This window comes from Panthera tigris, chromosome B4, assembly GCF_018350195.1.
Source record: "Panthera tigris isolate Pti1 chromosome B4, P.tigris_Pti1_mat1.1, whole genome shotgun sequence".
In the NCBI taxonomy this organism is placed as follows: Eukaryota; Metazoa; Chordata; class Mammalia; order Carnivora; family Felidae; genus Panthera; species Panthera tigris.
In genome coordinates, this window is record NC_056666.1 from 11,015,501 (window position 1) to 11,037,564 (window position 22,064).

A 22,064-nucleotide genomic window follows, 5' to 3' on the forward strand; every position below is an offset into this window, starting at 1 on the left:
GAGGATCCCAAACAGGCTCCATACTGTCAGTGCAGACCCTAGGATCATGACCTGAGCCAAGAACAAGAGTCAGACAGTTAACTGACTGAGCCACTCAGGTGCCCCATGTGGAACTTCTTTTAAAAAATAAAAAAGTTCGGGGCGCCTGGGTGGCGCAGTCGGTTAAGCGTCCGACTTCAGCCAGGTCACGATCTCACGCTCCGTGAGTTCGAGCCCCGCGTCGGGCTCTGTGCTGACTGCTCAGAGCCTGAGCCTGTTTCCGATTCTGTGTCTCCCTCTCTCTCTGTCCCTCCCCCGTTCATGCTCTGTCTCTCTCTGTCCCAAAAATAAAATAAACGTTGAAAAAAAAAAAAAAATTTAAAAAAAATAAAATAAAAAAGTTTGAGGCTCACTGATCAAGAGATATAAAAATTAGTAGGAATTATATACATAATTAAATGTAAATAAAATAAATGCATATACAGGCATGCAACACATATTTCTTATTGAGATACAAAATACAAAATAACTCTTGTGCTATAAAAAGATACCTTACAAATACTTTACTCTTAAAATTTTTAAGTGAACAGAAGTGCCAGATAGTTTGAAGATTAGTGATATATCAATACATCTACAAACATAAATATAATTTGTTCATCAAGTACTTGGTATGACAGATTTAATGTATTAAGAGCCCTACCAACTTAAGGGAAATCAAAAAAGTAACTTTAAAACACCTTTGAAATAGTATAAAAAACAACCCATCTCACAAAATGAAAATTTACCTCACAAAACAAGTTTTACTTCTAAATAACAGTTTAAGATAATGTATCATTCAAAACCAACGGATTAAAAATAAGGATAAATATTGTACCTGGGTGGCTCAATTTGTTAAGTGTCTGACTCTTGGTTTCAGCTCAGGTCATGATCTCACGGTTCGTGGGTTTAAGCCCCGCATTGGGATCTGTACTGACAGTACAGAGCCTGCTTGGGATTCTCTCGCTCTCCCTCTATCTGCCCCTCCCACTCTCGCTCTCTCTCTCAAAATAAATAAACTTAAAAAAAAAAAAGGAAAATATAAAAATATTAGAGGGGCACCTGGGTGGCACAGTTGGTTAAGTGTTTGACTTTTGGTTTTGGCTCAGATCACAATCTCACAGTTTGTGAGATTGAGCCCTGTGTTGGGATCTGTGCTGACGGCTTGGACACTACTTGGGATTCTATTTCTCCCTCTCTCTCTGACCCTCTCCCACTCATGCTCTCTCTCAAAATAAATAAAATAAACTTAAAAAAAAAAAAACAAAACAAAACTAGAATCCCAAAGATCCAATCCACTTTATTACCTCTTTGAGAAACAAAGTGAATCTTTCTATAACCCCAGGTATGGTTTTCAGACAGGTCCCTGTTGGATATAATCCAAAGATACTTAATACAAAAGAACCCAAAAGAATACATCATAAGATCATATGAGTTAAGTACTGTTAAGTGCCAAACCTTCTCTATTCAGAGGAGCATTTCAAGTAGTAGCTTTTCAAAGTTCTTATTAGGTCTTAATACTACTTCATTTAAAAAACTCTAAATGCATGTTGAAAACTTAAATTTTTAATGATATACATCTAAAGAAAGTAAAGATAAGGGATAGTGCTTAGTGGAAAAATCACAATGTTTTTAGGGTTATCTTACCTTCTGGTGTCGGTTTGTCTTGAGGAAGATCTGGCATATTTTCATCCAAAAGGTCTGCTAAGGATTGAGAATTTGCTAGCAACTTCTGATACGACATAGCAAACTCCTCATACTGTTTATGTCTATCTTCACTTAGCTCTCCTTTAGAATGGAGAATACGCCTATAAAATGAATGATGAAATAATCTGATAAACTCATCAAAGCAGATGTGATCATGTATTATATTGGAAACGTTCCACAAAATTTGATTTTATCACATAAGCTTATTAGCATGATTTTCTTCAAATTATTTGTAAAGTTTCCAAGATGTATCTGAAAGTAAAACTAGTATAATCAAATTCACCTAAGTAACTAAATTTCAACATTAGTTCTTCAAAGAACATTAAAAGTAATTAACAATTATGCCTGCAGTAATATAAAATTTAACAATGCCACTAAACACAAATTATTTTTAAAGTATTTTGTTAAAGCCATACCGCCTTCAGACATACAGTTAATCAAAAATACTTAACACACCTTAAAAAGTTACTGTTCAAAAACAGTAAGTTATAAAATCAGTATTCTTAAACATTCACAATGATATGAATCAAGATTATCTTTTGAAAAAGCCCAAATATTGTAAACAGCCAATTCTGTTTCCTACACAAGTACTGGTTATTTATCCATTTAACAAATATTAATTGAGAAACCCACTTAAGCCAAGCCAGGCCAGGCCATCTGAGGAGCAGAGAACACAACTAGTCTTTCACTTTACCAACAGTTCACTAATAAGCCACTCATAATTAGAAATGCAGAACTTTCGAAATTTTTCAAAATGTATAGTCAAGTAAAAATCTCTCTATATAGACAGTTGAGATGTCCACACCTGCAACTACTTATAATACTATTTATAATACACATGTAGTGTAATGTTTGAAATCTACAAATCTTAATGCAATATAGGTTTCAAAAAGCCAATCGTAAATTAAGTCATTTTCAAATTATTATAAAGTTTTTTACTTGTCATTTGAATTTCCTTATGAAAAGTGAAGAGAATGAGTTACTTTCTGATGTTAACTTAAAAGTTAACAGAAAATAACGTGAAAAACAATGCCTACACTTATTCATCCCTGCTTAGCTGGAACAATTTCCAAATTTTTCTCTTATCCTAGTCCTACTCACATAAACTTTTGTTTAAATGCTGTAACATTCCAGCTAACATTTTTTTTATTAGGAATTATCAGCTCCCATTACAAGCACAAGATAGATCAGTGCATACATTACTATTCATTAAATTCAATCTTCTTTTTTTCTTATCTGGCCTATTAGGGATCTAAAATGAGAAATTTTCATTCATTTTCTTACGATTTAAAAGTACATTGGACGATACCGTTCTATCAACAAGAATAGTTTCTCTCTTCACCTGTTTATTTCAAACTAATCTTACTGAAAAAAACAGTCTTTCAGTAAGTTACATGAATGAATTCTAAACTCAAAGCATTCAAAAATACTTAAACCATGAAAGCAATGACTGGGACTGCTTTCAATGAGTGAGCTTGTTAGAACTTTTAATTAGAAATTATGTCATTTTTGAATTTAGAAAAAGCCACTAAAATTAAACTGTTTAAATAAATAATGTTCAAAAGTAGGCTACTCTGAAATGTTCTGCAATGTATTGGAAAAATGTTAACCAATAAAAACTTTATTCTTTTTTTTTTTTTTCAAAGTAAGCTTCACACCCAGCATGAAGCCCAAAGTGGGGCTTGAACTCACGACCCTGACATGAAGACCTGACTTGAGGTAAAAAATCAAGACGCTTAACCAAGTGAGCCACCCAGGCACCCCCTTAGCAGTCTGTTCCATAGCAAGTTATTAAGTTAAGAGGGATAATAACAGTTCTAAGGGATTTCAGAACCTCTAATGACAATTAAGATGATGCAAAATTATTTCAGTACTTGAAAAGACACTGGGAAATGTTTCAAAATAACAGAACCTGGGGGCGCCTGGGTGGCTCAGTCGGTTGAGCCGCCGACTTCGGCTCAGGTCATGATCTCACAGTCCGTGAGTTCGAGCCCCGCATCGGGCTCCGTGCTGACAGCTCGGAGCCTGGAGCCTGTTTCAGATTCTGTGCCTCCTTCTCTCTCTGACCCTCCCCTGTTCATGCTCTGTCTCTGTCTCAAAAATAAATAAACATTAAAAAAAAAAAATTAAAAAAAAAAACAAAATAACAGAACCTGGAACTTAATTTTTCTAACAAGTTGCAACACTAGAGTCATCTAAAGAACAATACATCCAGTTTTAGGTTATACAACATTCACTAAGGATTTATGATACATAGGCATTAGCAAAGTGAGGACTATTTTATCACAGCAGAAAACACTCTTTTTCCAATATCAACCTCATTTTCAATCATTTGCCTGGGACTTTGCATTGGATCAATTAAAAGTGATATAATTCTATGATAGCTGCCTTTGTATGCGTTCCAGTTCCTTTCCAGTCATCCTGGAACCAATTTAAAACTCTGAAGCTCCAGAGGTAACTCCTCACACTTCCTAAATCTCAATCCCATGATCAGACTTGTTAACAGTACTAATATGTGCTTAGGTTACGACCTAGAGATAACAGTCCTCAGAAAAAAAGCTCAGATTTTGGTAGATTTATTTTCTAATCATACCTTATACTGAAAACTTGGCAAGCAATGCAAGATACCAATGAAATGGCATGGGAAGAGTTCTGTTACACACAAAACTTATACAGTCCTACATATTTTCCTTGACCATTTATTTAATATACATTTACTAAACATCGGACTGAACACACAGGATGTAGTAAGTCTATAAATTTTAAGCAGAGAAATAAATGCACCATAGGTACCTGAACATTCAAAATCCCTAGAATCATTTAGAGGTTTGAATGAAATTAAAATGAGACATTTTTTAATGAATGTTTTATATATGGCAGTTTTTTATGTTTATGAAGCCCATTGGAAAAGATTTTTAGTTTAGCTTTTTTTAGAAGACCTGTATGAGGGAACTAAACATTACACAGCACATTTGACCCAAGTACCTAGTCTGTTCATCAGTGTAAAATAAATCTCACCAAAATTTCTTAGGAAAATTCCACAGCAATCTATCACTATGCAAAATCAAGCTGAATATATGATTTATCACATATCATTTTAATTATAATCTCTTCAGAAGCACATATATTCAGAGTGTTGAATAGAAGCCAATCTTTTTGAGACTATCATAAATCAGAGGTTAGCAAACTATTTCTGCAAAGGGGCCAGATATAAATATTTTAGGCTCTGCAGACCATATGGTCTTTGTTACAAGTATTCAAGTCTGCTGATCTGGCACAAAAGCAGCCATAGGCAATAATACAACAACACATGAGCATGACTATTTTCCAATAATGCTTTATTTATGGACACTGAAATCTGAACTTCATATAGTTTTAGTATTTCACAAAATATTCCTCTTTTGATTTTTTTTCAACCAATTAAAAAGATAAAGACCATTCTTATTCTCAGCTCACCAGCTGTACAAAAAGTAGTGGTGGGTCTATCTGGCCTGCGGGCCATAGTTTGCCAATCCTTGTCATAACTGGAGTTCTCTGAATTAGTATCACTGTTAAAGGTATTATAAATGAGTACATTCCTTCTCATGACATCATTGTACAAGAGGGAGTTACTGGGACCATCTTAAAGATATGAAAAGCAAGCAATGAAAACAAAATTAATTCCAAATCTGATTCATTATAATAAAAATACAATAGACCTCCTTCACCCAATGATGAGCTGGGTGGAAACAACCCTAAGGTATGTCAATCTTTGATTTCTAGTGTTTTTTATATTACTAATTCAATACTGTAGAACTGACAGAAAATATCAAATAGTCCACTCTTGAATCGAGCATTCTATCTCATGAGAAAAGTCATAAATGTCTCAAATGATTCTAGTCTTGAGACCTATTTTTTGTTTTTCTTTTTTTTTTCATTTTTATTCTTCTTGACTTTCTCGCTTTTATTTTGTATGCTGTTGTCTCGCGTTATTTTAAAAATGAAAAAATTTTTAAAAGCTATCAAAGCTTAATATACAAATTTTCAAAATCATAAAAAGGTACAAGAGACATCCCAATCAGGACTTTCTGAAGGATTAAGCAAGCAATATATCACAAGTAATAAACTCACATTTACTGAATACTTACAATGAATCAGATACTGTTAAGTGCTTTTACATGTGAATTCATTGCATCGTTCACATTTACCTCCAAGGTAGAGTGCTACTGTTACTCCATTTTACAGAAGGGAAAACTGAAGCACAGAGATGTGAGATAACTTGCTGAGAGTTACAGAACTAAGTACATGACAAACCTAAGATGTGAACACACGTAGCCAGGCTCCAGCGTCCATGCTCACAACTATTGGACCATATATACTGCCTCCCAAATTAAAGTAAAATTGTCCACTTGGTACCTAACATTGGAATTAGAATGTCTCTCAAATGCATCTACCAAAGGCAAGCCCTCTCACACTGAGGTGCTTATTTTATATTCCTTCAGGTCCTTTTATCTGGACCTGACTGGGTAAGCACTGTGTGCACTGCTAATGTGTTTACTAGACACTTTAAAATCTAGTACAAGTCCTAAATGCAGATGAAGAGTAACATGGAAGTTGTGAAAAATACAGTATGAAGAGGTATGAAAGAATCCGATCTGTCACTTGCTACATAAGTCACAATGAGCAAGCTCATTTATAATCATGAGGCAGACCCATTAAAAGCTACTAGATTTTACCTTTCATCTCAGCAATTTGTCAAATTTTCATGAGAATAATTTTCTTTCGGTTTCATTTTAGAATTTAGTTATGGATGTCTTATAATCTTGTGTGAAAAGCCACTACTGCACGGTAAGCATAAATGTACTCGATCAAATATTTATTAAACTGTCAAAGTCATTGAATCAGAGTTAGAGAATACCTGGAAAGAGGTAACAATTTTAGAGCACTTACAAAACTGTTAAAGCCTCACTGAGTTTAAAAAAAAAAAAAAAAAAAAAAAAGCCTCACTGAGTATAAAGTACAGTGATAGAACATCTTAATAGCGCTTAAGTACTACACAATTTATCAAACAATCCACCTGTTTAAAAAAAAAAAAAAAAAACAACCCACAACTATAGGCAAGGTACAACTTACCTGGGAGAAAAGCAGAAGGTAAAAGCAACGCTATTTAATTTTACGTTAATGTGCTATCAAGTTTCATCACTGGTAAAGTAATACCGCATGAATTTGCATTAATGAAAGAAACCTCCCTGATTTTATTAACTAATGGAGGAAAGCCTACATTGTACTTTTTTTTTTTTTAACTATACTTTCAATCAAATCACTTAGTGCTGTTTGAACATGTAATCATGAAGGTCCTAATTCACCAATACTTAAAAGGAGAAACTTCTGCTACCACTCCCATCAGTTAGGGAGAAAGAAAGAAATTAAGACACTTCGAAATTATTCAAGCAAGAATTGACTTAACATCTGAATTCACGATTTCACTACAAGAAACAAATTCTTCTACATAATTAAGTAATATCTAAATAAAAATTAAATCATTTCTTCAATTTTTATTAAAAGCCAAAAAGTAGCAGGTAATATTACCTCTATGAGAATAATATCTCATAGTACAAAACATTTCAAGTATAGAGCACTGAACATAAAACTTACCAAGAAGTAAAGCTATTAACTCTAAATTGGCAGATGTTGCAAGATAATATTTTTAGATGTCTAAATATTAATTATAAGTCCCCAGGATCAATCGCTTAACTAAAATGTATTTTAAAAATTGTTTTAAGTACAAAAAGCTTGTAAGTTCAAATTTATTAAAATTCACCAAACCCTAGGGCCAGTTGTATTCTGCTTATAACTGTAAATCCCTCAAGGGCTTAGAAACAGAACTAACTATCTAATACCTATGGTATCAGCCCAGCAAACGTGAGAAAGGAACAGTTAAGACTCAACAGGTCTTGTGCAGTCACTGTCTTCATTCATTCATTCATTCATTAACATCTTTAAGAAAATACCAGAGATTTTATTATTCTATTTTTTTTAATTGGTTGAAAGAATTCTTAAGTATAGAGCTTAAGGAGTATAGGAGTGCCTAGGTGGCTCAGTTGGCTAAGCATCTGACTTCAGCTCAGGTCATAATCTCACAGTTTGTGAGTTCAAACCCCACACTGGGCTCTGTACTGACAGCTCAGAGCCTGCAGCTTGCTTCAGATTCTGTGTCTCCCTCTCTCTCTGCCCTTCCCCCATTAGTGTTGTCTCTCTCAAGAGTAAACATTTAAAAAATTAAAATAAAAACAAAGGAGTATACACAAAGGCTTCACAACCTCTATGAATAGTGCCATCTCCCAAGTTAATTAAAATGACCAAAACCATTTAGGATTCATAGACTGAAAATACAATGGATTTGATTTTTTTAAAACTGTCATTATTAAGATACTGAAAAAAGGCTTAAACATCCACTAGCTTGGCACCTAGATTTCCAGCATTACCATGCCTAAGAGAAACCTTACTGGGAAAAATTATTGTCCATGATTTATTCCCATGATTAGAAAAACCTCAAAACACCTACTGGATAATGACTGGGAGGGGGAAACTTTGGGAAACTGATCATTTTTACAGTACACCGTAATGTACTAATACTAGGCCAAGGGACTCTGCACTAATCCATTCTTCATGCGTCTTGGTCAGTCAGGTATTCAAATCTTCACTACAGAGGCTCCTCAGATTGACGCTGTCCTAGGCATGAGTTATTTATTAAGCTATATGCTAATTATTTGTTATATGATGATTAAGATTTTCCCATCTCCCAAATTACTACATCTAAGTAGGCAGTATCCCATGATAAAATGACTGCTATGATGGTAAGGTCAATTTCTGCTGGGTAAATAACCTCCTCTAATAACCTAACAGTTCCATATTGAAATGAATAAAAGTTTCTAGGGAAAGTCCACAAAACCATGCTCTTAACACTATATCCTGTTCAAAATTTTCACTTGAAATAATATTAAAGAACAGGTCTGCTTATCAAAGCTGGATATGACCAGAAAGTAAGTACAAATTAATATAAGTCACTGATATATTAAAAATAATAATCATCATTCAATATTATAATTAGACTAAAATAATACGCCAAAAATATCTAAATAAAGTTAAAAGAGGGAAGTCTGCATTCAGATTCAAAAAATTAGTTATAGTAATTCAAGGTGAAGAACTGATTTGGCAGCAGTTCATTTGAAAAATTAGTCTTTAGGCATATATAAGCCTAACAGTCAAAAGAATGACAGAGCAGCTATAGAAACTAATGGAATTTTAGATTATAGGCAGGAAAAAATGCATCCAAAACAAATGTCCTAAGGATAGTCATGTCGAAATCATGGAACAAACTGAAGGAACAGGAGGTATTTAGCCTTGAGAAGATGAAAGGGAAACCACCTGGCAGTCTGCAAATATCTGAGATATTATCATGAAAAGAGGAGACATGTCCCATATCAGTGCTTCTCAAACTGTGGTAAAGGAATTATTTTTTTTTCTAATCACTGCAGGTGCTTTTATAAAATACAGGAACAATACCACAACTATGGAAAACTGCTATAAGGATGTCTAAATGCTTCGTGTGCTTCTATACTTAATTCATTGTGAACAGGTAAACAGTTCATGGACCCCCACTTTCAGCAGCTTTATTCCATCTGAACCAGAAAAAAAGAAGTACATCAAAGGGAACCATTTTATGGAGTTAATTTTCTGCTTGAATTCCTAGTAAGTAGGAGTGTCCAACACAGAAATGGCTCTAAGCTCCTTTGAGAGGTTTTCAAAGGAAGAATACTTTGTCAGATAATCTGTAAAATGGATTCCTTCATTGGGTGATTAGATTAAATCACTGTAGACTCCACCCTCTAAGCTTCTGTGAGGCCAATCAAAAATAAACACACACACACAAAACCTTTAAAGTAGCCAATAAAAAGGAATCAAAGCATACCTACAAAATCAGTTGTGATGTATTAGGTAGAACATATGGGAAAAAGAAAACGACTAGGAAAATGACAAAACACTATGTAAGTCATAATTAAGATCTTGAATATATGAGAATTATTAAGAGGACCACTACTTTCTTTTTAAACTCATTACTGACTATATAAATTCAGCCTGAAGTTGCCTATTCAAAGTTTAAAACAGTCCTCACTATCAAAAGCACAAAACAAAAAAAAATTTTTTTTTTTAAAGAAACCTTGAGGAACACCATTGCCATCTTAGACTCTCGCCTCTTGAATGATCCTCAACCACCAGGGTTTAGCCATACAGTCTCTGAACCTATCCTGACCCAGACCCAACTGTATTACTGGCATATACTACTAGTCTTTAGTTAAGTCAATCACCTTCTAGTGGTAACTACTTAAACCAGTAGGTCCTTCCCCACTGTGGAAGGACCTTATGGAAATAGAAAAGTATCCTCTCCCATCCTAATTCCTGAAAAACAGCAATTTCAGACTCAACCATGCACTTCAAATAGATGAAAGTATTCAGCCAAATACTTTGGCTACTGCTGTTGTCTCCTTTCTGTACCCCTCAGCCCTCCAAATCCACCCTCCATAAAAGTTGACCTAGTGCCCACCAACTTCCATCAACTTCTAGTTTATGGATGCCTCCTAGGTCCAGAGGCTACAGAATAGTTATCTTGTAACAATCAAAGGCGGCCCCTCAATCAGGTATCTTCACTAATTACCACAGACACATACATTATTCCTTCAGAATTTTAAATGGATGTTCCCCGGAGAGAGACTCCTGTAAATGCACTCTACACAGTAGCATTTAAGAAATTTTTTCACATCTAATTTGTTGCACTATTTTCCAAATTTCTGATCTAAAATACAGACTATGAAATAAAACGACTTGTTTTCTAAGAAGAGCAAGTATCAACAGTGACATCAATGAATTAAGATTCAAAACAATGAAAGCAAACCTGTTATAGAGAGGGCACAACAAAACACAAAAATAATAGCAGATAAGTTAAAGTGACAGAAAAAGAAAATCCCTCAACAGTAAGGAGTTTCTTAAATCACAGGAACAAAACACATCCCCAAAGTAAAAATCACCATATACTTGCCAGGTTTCTTTTAAATTCAGAAACAAAATCTATGATAAGACTCCCATTTAAACATGAGTACTTTAACGGTTACACTCTGAAATTCTCCTGGAAATGTTAAGAAATCCCCTGCAAAGAGCCCTTTTCCACAAGTTCTTTCAGTGGCACGAAGACTTAAGAAACTTTTTAAGTATGAGCTCCAAAATAAATTCTCAATTCTGAGAAATATGAAAATCACCTGTTTTGTCTCTCTGTATTCTGAAGCTCCCTGTGGTCCCTTTTCAGGTGTTTGGTCAAAGATGTAAAGTACTCTTTTAAAAGATTCTGGAAAGGTTGTTGTTTCTCTGGACTAATTATCTCACTAGGAGGGAAACTCAAATTAAACTTCTCCGCGGCACTCTTCACTTTCCGTGGTACAAGTCCAGCAATATCATCTCCACAATGTCGACAAAAACTAATCACCACAGAAACGTGAGTATGGGATTCCCGATCAGCATTAATAATATTTTTTAGCTGTTCATAGATTAAGGATAGACCTTCCTTGTCAGTGAAAATCCCAACTATTGTCAATTCTGCAATGAAACGCAAATCAGTTCTTAACTTGGTAATGTTAGGGGTTTTCTCTTCTTTCCTCGCTTCAAAATGTTTTTTCCAAACCTGAAGAAGTGACGGAGCAAAGTCGGCATAACGCTGGTGAAAGAGAGAGCACAAGTGCACAGCACAGTTCACATCAGATATTTTCAGCTTTGCTTCCACAATAGAAGCTACAGCTTCTGCAATGTATTTGCTTAAATTTAGGCCATTAAAATCATGGGACAAGGAGTCTCTCTGTTGTTCCGTAATAGTTTTTAATTTCTTGACAAAAGCAGTATTTTTCTTCAAGCTTGAGTCTAGTCGGCTAAAGAAATTTTCCTCTGGTCGGTTGTCTGGAGCATTTTGGTTTTTGCTACGAAGTTCCTTCCTTAACTGATGTCGTTCCCAAGCTTCTTGATGAAGCTGAAGGGATTCTTCTTTCTCTCTATATAAAAACAAACAAGTAAATAAAATAACCTGTATATTCTGAAGCATCTCTGACAAATTTCATAAGAGCGAAAGTAAAATCATATAAGCATCAGCATCCAAAAGGAACAAACCATGCAAAAGGCCCTTTTCCTACTTCTTTTTTAAAGATATCTTTTTTAAGTTATCTCTGTACCCAATGTGGGGCTCGAACTCAAAACCCGAAATCAAGAGTTGCGCGCTCTACCGACTGAGCCAGACAGGTGCTCCTTTTCCTAATTTTAAAAACATTTTTATTAATGACTTAAGATAATAAGAACCCAGTACGCTGAAAATATCAAATGTGACAGAGTGGAGGATTCTGAATAACTAGAGTAAAAATCATTCTGCCAACAAGCAAACGAAATGGATAAGACACTTTTGTCAATTCTACCGCAATAAAGGTGAAAAAATAAATGGATTAAATACATGATGCATAGTATGAAAAATACAAAATACCTAGGAAGGATACCTAAAATACCTAAAACAGGTAAAAGCATTGGTAAGAGAGAAAAAAAAAACTGTCCACAAAGACTATAAAGAATAAGGTTTGTAAAAAATGCATTAAAAATGTTTTAATATGTGGGGCACCTAGGTAGCCCAGTCAGTTGGGTGTCCGACTTTGACTCAGGTCGTGATCTCGCAGTTAGCGGGTTTGAGCCCTGCATCAGGCTCTGTGCTGACAGCTCAGAGCCTGGAGCCTGCTTTAGATTCTGTGCCTCCTTCTCTCTCTGTTCCCCCTGCTCATGCTCTGTCTCTCTCAGTCTCTCAAAAATAAATAAATGTTAAAAAAAAATTAGAAAAACAATGTTTTAATATGTTAAGTACCATTTTTCCATACTTCAGCATTAACCAAACCTTTAATAAAGTACCTTTCTTGGTTTGGGTCTTAAAATTCAAGTGTAATTAAGAAATTCTGGAAAGGAACCAGAAGAATATACGATAAAACTCCTTTAATAAAAGGCTAACAAACAGTTTATCCTGAAAAAAAAAAAAAAAAAAATTAAAAGATGGAACATGTTTAAATTGCACAAGTAATAAAATAACTTGGGCAGGGGTGGGAGGGTAGGGTATCTCTCTGACTGTGAGGCCTCTGAGATACTAAAATATGTAACTTTAAAATATAAATTTCTAAGAAATCAGATTTTCATCTTTCTGAAATAACCATCCCTGAGCAACCCTTCTATGATTTTTCCACTAAAAGCCACAACATTTTAACAGCAAATTGCATCCATCACTGCAAACACGGACATGTGAGTATCTCAAAGAAGTCTCCCAGCCAAACACAAATACAAGATTAGCAGTGAGAATGCACTTTAAGAAAATATCTCTTGGGGTGCCTGGTGGCTCAGTTGGTTAAGCATCCAACTCTTGATTTCAGCTCAGGTCATGAACTCCCAGTTTGTGAGATGGAGTTGTGCGTGGGGCTCTTGCACTGGCGGTGCGGAGCCTGCTTGAGATACTCTCTCTCCGCCCCTCCCCTGCACACGCTCTGCGTCTCTCAAAATAAATAAATAAATAAACAAACAAACAAACAAACAACTATGTATATACATTAATTAAATCTATTTTCATTAGCAATAAAAACACTTTAAAATACATAAATGAGGGTGCCTGGGTGGCTCTAGTCAGTTAAGCGTCCAAATCTTGGTTTCGGCTCATATCATGATCTCCCGGGTTCGTGAGTTTGAGCCCTGCATTGGGCTCGACACTGACAGTTCAGAACCTACTTGGGATTCTGTCTCTCTCCCTCTCTTTCCCTCTCTCTCTCTCTCTCTCTGCTCCTCCCCGGCACATTCTCTGTCAAAATAAACTTTTAAAACAGTTTAAAAAAAAAAAAATACATAAATCAAATATTTACCAGTGAAATAATAATGCTCTAAAATACCCTTTTTTTCCAGGGGAAAAAAGTGGGTAATTGTTGATGCTGGGTAGACAGAGTGATTGGGGGGTGTTGGGAGGACTGATTCATTATTCTATCCTATTTTTTGAATATGTGTGAATTTTTCCCAATAAAAAGTTGGAATTTTGGTGGTTGGTTTGTTTTGTTTTGTTTGTTCTTTCTATAGGAGGGTAGGGGGAGGAGCAAAAATAAGTGAAATTGAATATCCTTATGAATTTTTAAAATTAATTTGAACATATTTTTAGCCCAATAAATCTAAAATAGTTCAATTTCAACATGTAATTAATATAAAATAGCAGTGAAATACATTGCACTGTTTTTCATGAGTCTTCAAAACCAGGGTTCTTTTTACACTCATACTTAACAGCAGTCTCATTTTGTACCTGCCTCATTCTGTGTGGTCCACAGCTCCTTGTTAATTTTTTTCTTTTTAAAGTAGAATATAAGAAACTCTCAAGAATCATGGCTCTGAATATTCCCAAACTGGCCACTACTATTGCCTTCCAGACCTAAGGCTCTACTACCTCATTAAAAAGACAGGTACAAGGGGCGCCTGGGTGGCTCAGTCGGTTAAGCCTCTGACTTTGACTCAGGTCATGACCTCAGTTTGTGAGTTTGAGCCCCGCATTGGGCTCTGTGCTGACAGCTCAGGGCCTGGAGCCTGCTTTAGATTCTGTGTCTCACTCTCTCTCTGACCCTCCCCCACTCACACTGTCTCTGTTTCTGTCACTGTCGAGAGAGAGAGAGAGAGAGAGAGAGAGAGAGAGAGAAAGTAAACATTAAAAAAAAAATACAGGTACTAAAAAACTTTGATAGGAAAGTAGGTGGTTGAGCTGTTCTAGCGATCCATGAAAATTCATGTTTGCAAACAGCTTTTTAAACATTATATAAAATTTTTATACATATGAAGAGAAAAGTCCATGCTACTCAATAGCTGCCATTTTTGCTACATCTTGGTAGTTTTCCTGTGAGGACTACCTTGTTTTTTGCCAGTTCATCATACTACTTGCATAGATTTACAAGGTCAAAAATAGATTTAGATGAAGATAAGAATGGGAGGTACTACGAAATCGCTTTTAAGGACCAAAGTTTTAAAGTTGACTAGGTTAAAAAAAACCCAGCAGCTCCACTGTTTATTAGGACTTTATGCAAGTTACTTAACCTTTTCAAGCTTCATTTTATTAATCTGTCAAGTGAGGATCATAAAATTTATTCATTATGACTACCTTTAGGATATGTGCTGATATACTCTGTAGTGTCCTGCACATAGTAAGAATTCAGCAAACAGCCATTAAGAACTAAAGATTTTCAACTTCAAAGAGACCATGAGGGGCGCCTGGGTGGCTCAGTCAGTTAAGCATCCCAACTTCAGCTCAGGTCATGATCTCATGATTCTTGTGAGTTTGAGCCCCGTGTTGGGCTCTGTGCTGACAGCTCAGAGCCTGGAACCTGCTTCACATTCTGTCTCCATCTCTATCTACCCCTCCCCTGCTCACGCTCTGTCACTCTCTCAAAAATAAATAAACGTTAAAAAAATAAAAATAAATAAAAACCCAGAGACCATGAAAAAAAAAGAGCCATCTAAAAAATCAAAACAATCCAGGAGCGCCTGGGTGGCTTAGTCAGTTAAGTGTCTGACTTCAGCTCAGGTCATGGTCTTGTGGCTCAGGAGTTCCAGCTCCACATGGGGCTCTCCGGGCTCTCTGCTGTCAGCATGGAGCCTGCTTTGGGATCCTCTGTCTCCCTCTCTCTTTGCCCCTCCCTTGCTCGCACTCTTTCTCTCTCCCTCTCTCTCTCAAAAATATTAAAAAGTTCAGATTACCCTCTCAAAAAATATGTATTAAAGATTCCTGTTATTTAATTGGAGGAATTAAAGCATCATAAGCATGCTTCTGGTCAGTGAAACTAACAGAACCAGTAACTTAAGATACTCCCAACTCTCAAGGAACTGCAACCCAGAAGTCGGATTTCAAATAATCATTGTTTTCCCAACACTTCATTCTTCCCATTCCTTCTTATCAATAAATAAAATAAATGTTCTTACTTCAACTGGGCAGCTTCTTCTTCTTGCTGACGTTTTACCTGCTCTTCTTGCTTCTTTTTCTCTTCCTCTTCATGTTTCTTTTTTTCTTCTTCCTCTTTTTTCTTTAATTCTTCCTCTGCCTTCACCTTTTCTTCTTCTTTTTTCTTTCGTTCCTTGTCTTCTTTTTTTCTCTTATCTTCTTCCAGTTTCTTCTTTTTATCTTCAGGGACCTTAATAACCTCCTTCTTGGCAGTAAGTTTGATCTCCTCTTTTGGTTTCTCCCTGCTGCTCACTGGCCGCCTTTCACTGCAGTCTTTTTCCTTGTTGTTTAGTAAAGTTTCTTTTTCTTCCATACTTGCTGGCTTTTTACGCTCAGCTGGCATTATGTTACCCAGAACAATCTGTAAGAGTAAAAGAATGTCAGTATTCTTTGTAGTATTGTAGATGCAGTGACTTTTTTAGTAACGTGACACTGTTTTTGAAACAGAACATATTAATGCATTGTTGTGAGATATTAAATAAATGCACGCAAAATGAGTATTATTTCTGTGATAAAATAACTTCCTGGTCACATTCCACATTCTATCATTATTAGCTATGCCTTTGTCTAAGTACTTTTTTTTTTCATTCTTTCTTAAGGAAAAATAACACAAACAAAAGTGGAGAACACAATATAATCAACCTCCCAAATTCAACCATTATCAGTTATGAAACATAGCATTTAATCATAAATACTTCAGCACGCATCTGAGAATATTTTGAATCAGGTTTTTTTTTTTTTTTAAGTAGGCTTCAAGCCCAACACAGAACCCAATGCGGGGCTTGAACTTACCACCCTGAAATCATGACCTCAGTTGAGATCAAGAGTCAAACGCTTGGGGCAACCTGGGTAGCTCAGTGTGGGTTAAGCATCTGACTTGAGCTCAGGTCATGATCTGCTGATTTGTGAGCTCGAGTCTCACACAGTAGGCTCTGTGCGGTCAGCACGGAGCCCGCTTCAGATCCTCTGTTCCCCTCTCTCTCTGCCCCTCCCCTCTTGTGCTCTCTCTCAAAAATAAACGTTGGAAAAAAAAAGAGAGACGCTTAACTGAGCTACCCAGGCGCCTCTGAATCAGTTTCAATCCCAACATTTCACTTTGGTGAAGAGATTCTGGTGACATTATTCCATACAATGTGCAACAGAAGTATTATAGCAGGAACATAAACAAGCTCCTGCCATCTATAAATGAACAGACAAGGGGCGCCTGGGTGGCTCAGTCAGTTGAGCGTCTGACTTTGGCTCAGGTCATGATCTCACGGTTTGAGTTCAAGCCCCGCGTTGGGCTCTGTACTGACAGCTTGGGGCCTGGAGCCTGCTTCAGAGTCTGTGTCTCCCTCTCTCTCTGCTCCTCCCCTGCTCACACTCTGTCTCTCTCTCTCAAAAATAAAGATTAAAAAAAAATTTATATAAATGAACAGACAAAATGACACAAATTCATGCCATCGTTTTCAACCTTATCAAACTTTCAAATACAGAAACCGCCAAATATCTCAAATTAGACTTTGAATCTTTTCATTAGCATCAGTCAAAATTAATCTATAAATAAACATAAGGATGATTATAGAATCTGTATATTCTGTCCTGTATCTGCCAATACAGTAACCATCAGCCCAGGGCTTCTCAGCCTCAGCATTACTGACATTTCGGGCAAGGCAATTCTTTGGGGCTTTTGTTTGGGGGTGGGGGGGCTGACACTATTTTGTGCACTACATGAAGTTTAGCAGCATCCTGCCTTCTCTATTGAGGTACCAACAGTATCTTCCCAGTTTGACAACCAAAAATTACTCCACACACTGCCAAATGTCTCCTGGGAGCAAAATCACCACCAGTTAAAAACCACTGCACTAGCCACAAGTAGCTACTTACATGCAAATTAATTAAGAGTTTGAAATTCCATTTTTCAGTCACTACCCGTATTTCAAGTACTCACTTCCACATGGCTAGTGACTACCACATCAGTGCAGATACAGAATATTTTAATTATCACATTAAGTTCTACTGGATAACATAAGTCTACAGTAGATGCTCTATTAACTGGAAATAAACTGTAGAACAAAAAACTGTACTTCCCAGCAAAATTCAGCATTTTTCTTTTCAAAAAATAAATTTTCTCTGTGTACTAGTTTTCTAATATAATTTCTTTAATGGACAGCAATTCATGTTTTGAGTCCTAAATCATCTCAAATTGCACAGGAGAAAATCAAAATACTTTCTATTTAAGAAACACAGAATTAAATTATTTAAACTGCTTAGTTTATTAAAAGCTAAATATACACACAGTATTCTTAATTATTTTCAAATATAGATTTTAAGTGACAGCAATAAAAACTAGGTTAGCAAACAAAACATTTGCAATAATAAACATTTATTTCGTAAACACACACACACATTTATTTCAGCACTCCAATAAAATGTTATCATAGAAAGAAAACCTAGGCCAATAAAAACACTTTAAGTAATTTTTGGAGGCACATTCAATACTCTATATCTTTTCTCAGCTACCTCTTCCCCTTTTTCTTTTGACTCTGCTGTCTACGTTCTATGCATTTATTTTGACGGTAACACCCAAAGGCTTTAGTTAACCTCAATGGTTTGTAACTCAGAAGGAAAAAAAGCTGTCAATCCCGTTTAGGCAATCATTAAAACACGAAAGAGCATAATTACTTATCTGTGTGGCAAGGCTGCCTTAACATTTATGCTATCTGGGAAGTGCAGCTTACACAGCTTCAAATAACCCACCTTTAATGTGAAAATACCATGCCCTAAAGCAAGCAAACTTTTAAAAGAGAATACTCATAGCTACCACTCACTGGCACCACAGTAAACATCTTACATACATTATCTCATTTAATACTAAAATCTTTATGAGGTGGGTATTATTTTCCCTATTTTATAAATGAGTAAACTGAGACTTGACCAAGTAACTTGACCAAGGCCTCCACAGCTGGTGACAGCAGGAATTTGAACCCATACTCTCAACTAAAGTTATTAAGAACTGTGCGTACCAAACTGTGAGGCAGAAGACTTGATCATAGATACTATGACAAATCATACAATAACGTATCTGAATAAAGAGTCCCTAATAGCAGTTTTTACATTACGTTTTTAACTTTTGGCAGATATTAGCGAAAACATACAGGGATGATAATTCCTAAGGTAGCAATACAATCTTATTTAGATTGTCATTATATGCAAAATAGAATACTGTTTATATATAGAGTATGGATTTTCCGAAATGAAGTATCAACAAGCGACATTTCAGTAATACAAGGAACTACACACAATAAAAAGAACGGCATCAAAATTTACAAGTAATGTCTCATTTATCAAGGTAAGACTACATATTAAGTTCTACAAAAACATTAAGAAATTCACTTAGAATCTGACAAATTCATAAAGGATCATTTGTTAGCTTCACAGAGTTTCCTAAACTTCTGTGACTCTACAGTACTCATTTATTCAATAAATGTTTCAGTGCCTACTATATCAAACTGTAGTAGGCACTCATGAATTGGTCCTGCTCTACAGCATGATAAAACAGATTCTCAGTAAGACTCTTAAGTCTTGGTACTGTTAGATTCTTTGAATCCCCTCATCTTTGTATGACAAACACACCCAGAGTACACTTGGAACTAAATTTCAGTGAACAAAAAAATGTGATAAAAATGTACAGGCTCATGTAAAGACGGCAATGCAACACGTGAAAATAACACAGGCTCTGAAATCAGACGCTTACTCCGCAACCTGCTAGCTATGGGAACTGGGCAACTTCTCTGAGTCTACCCATTGATAAAATGGAGGCACTGCTACCTCTCTCAGAGAATTCTTAAACTACTAACAGAGAGACAATTCTTAAACTACTAACAAAGCAGCCAGCATCCAGAAGGCGTTCAATAAATGTTTATTCTTTCACACCGAACACTGAAAAGTTCGCTGGAAGACGAGAGTTTTTAGGGTTAGGACTACTAGACTTTCTCCACTCCAATTCTCGATTTTTACACTGACATGACAGCAGAAGAGTGACCCATCCAATTACACTAGTTTAATGGCTGAGTCAAGCCTCACTGTCCAGTGCTCTTCTCCACTAAATGCCCTGACTCAAGATTTCAAAAGCCAAATTTACAAACAACGTAATTTAGATCAGTACGCACTTGTACTGTCAATTAAACTGTATTTAGTGAAATGCCAAAATTTAAACTATTTTGATAAATCCATGCTTTAATAAACAGCCAAAGATTGTATCTGAAGCGCTTCAAAAAGTTTTTCAAGTAGAGACTAAAATTTTAAATAGACTGCATCTCAAAATAATCAAGATAAATACGAGTGATCTTTTAATTCGAATATGATTAGCTTACAAATTACGCAGTACAATCACAGCCAGTCCTTAAAAGGAAACCATGCTTTTAAAACCACCTTCCTAGCTCCCCGAGTAGAGTACTGGCTCTTGGGTTGTATATTTTAGTTGGTTTTCTAAAAATACTCTCGATGTCTAAAAGAAAGTAAAACTACCTTATTAGTTAGTAAAACAAGTATCAATGGAGTGTACTGGGGGGGCGGGGGGCAGAACGCAGAGAAAAGGATGTTTCCCTTTTAAAGATATCCCTTTAACAAAGTACCATATGGATCATGTATGAAATCACAATCAGACTGCTCTGAAAATATTTCAGAGTTAGACAATGCTGTTTTACCTTTTAATTCTTTATTATTCAAAATGTTCTATGGGCAGAATAGCACCGGGGCATTATCTCCCAGTCTCTGGCTTTTCAAAACGTCCTTCCTATCAAGGACTCATTCAAAGTTTTTACAAATTTCACCAGAGTTCAAAACTGGTTTTCTCGAGGAGTTGTACATTTCTTACAAACACCTAAAACTACGATAAACGACAAGGGTGATGGTTTTACTTTGGTCGGCTGCATCACTACATACGGGTCCTCAAAGAGCAAGCGGGCAGGTGGTCCGGTTCACCGTGTACCCCCAAGATCCTAAGGTGGTTCTGCTTGGCCAACCTGACGACCAAATACCCCGTGATGATCTCCTTAGTTCAGAAGTACCAACGAGAGTAAGTACTAGGAGCCTTGGGACGAAGCCAAGGGAAGAACCCTCAGTCTATGTGACTAAACAGAAGTGGAGCAAATAACCCATGCCCACCATTCCCAAACACGCCGAATCCCCTTCCCCTCCACACACATGTCCCACAAACCCCTGCTCCGGCGGCACATTCCCATACCCAACACGCTTCCCCGCCACAACTCCCTTTCCCACGGGTAGCCACGGTCACCTTCGCGGACCATCCTCGCCCCAACCCCAACTTCTCACCCCACACTCCCTCACCACCCGAGACCGGGACTCTCCGACAGGTCTCCCCACTCCACATCCTCCCACACACGCACCCTCCCCACTTCCTCGCCCTCGCTTCCCTCCCGGCTCCCGAAGAGCTTTCCCCAACCTCCCCTCGCGCCACTCCACACCCCCAAACACCTTCACCCCGCCACAGCAGGCTCCCCGCCTTCAGCCCCGAGGCCCAGCCCGGGCATGTGGGGCAGACACCCCCTCGGCCGCCCCTCATGTCTGCCCCGGGCCGGGGGCGCCCGCGGTGATGGGAGCCTCCGGGAGAGGGGTCTGAGGAGGACGACGCCGGAGCTGCGGTCCGTGTACTGCTCGCCGCCCCCGGAGCGCTGGGGTGCGGAGTCGCCTCTTGGGTCCCTCGGGGAGTAGGAGTCCAGGCCGGTGCCCCCCAGTCCCGCTTCCTCCCGATCGTTGGAGCGGAGGGGAAGGAGGTTCCCCGGGACTCACCTCGAGCCTGTTGTCAACATTAGCCCCGGGTTTCCCAGCACCAACTCCAGCGCTCGGGCTCTCCCCTCCCCTCCCCCCACCTATCTCGCAGCCGAGGGCCCGCCTTCCCTCAGCTCCCCCTCCTCCCTCCGCCCGCCGGCCCTCCCGCCCGCCACTCACCAGCGCGGCCAGGCTGCGAGTGGGGGCGGGGCGGAGGGTGGGGGAAAGGAAAAAGCCGTCCACGCACTTGCCTGATCGCAAACTGTCCGGGTCTCCATTCCGCCGGCATGACGATGCCCTTGGCTTAACGCTGGGTTGGCGGATCGCGAGAAAACACTCATAGATGTGCGACGCACAAAGCGGCTAGTTCAAATGGTCTACTCGATGGGAGGAGCGAGTTTTTCAGACAGGCAACAAATAGGGCAGCCACAACCAGCACCTCAAGCCAGGTCCCCAGCGGAGGGGAGGAGTGTTACAAGGACCGAAGGCAGGAAGTGGATTGGTCGCCTGG

General features: G+C 37.6%; 1 protein-coding gene across 2 annotated transcripts in view; it reads right to left on the reverse strand.

Moving 5' to 3' along the window:
• The window catches only part of UPF2 (UPF2 regulator of nonsense mediated mRNA decay), a 110,563-nt gene extending 88,622 nt beyond the window's left edge, over positions 1-21,941 (reverse strand). The window contains exons 1-4 of one of the 2 annotated variants that reach the window (XM_042991039.1): positions 21,805-21,941; positions 15,763-16,142; positions 11,016-11,795; positions 1,663-1,823 (exon numbers count right to left, since the gene is read on the reverse strand). In XM_042991039.1, coding sequence (XP_042846973.1) covers positions 1,663-1,823; positions 11,016-11,795; positions 15,763-16,142; positions 21,805-21,894 — 1,411 coding nt within the window. In that variant the 5' untranslated portion in view covers positions 21,895-21,941. Of the gene's footprint in view, positions 1-1,662; positions 1,824-11,015; positions 11,796-15,762; positions 16,143-21,574; positions 21,689-21,804 lie in introns of those variants that run through there. The other variant, XM_042991040.1, reaches the window with a different exon arrangement.
• Between the last annotated feature and the right edge of the window lie 123 nt (positions 21,942-22,064).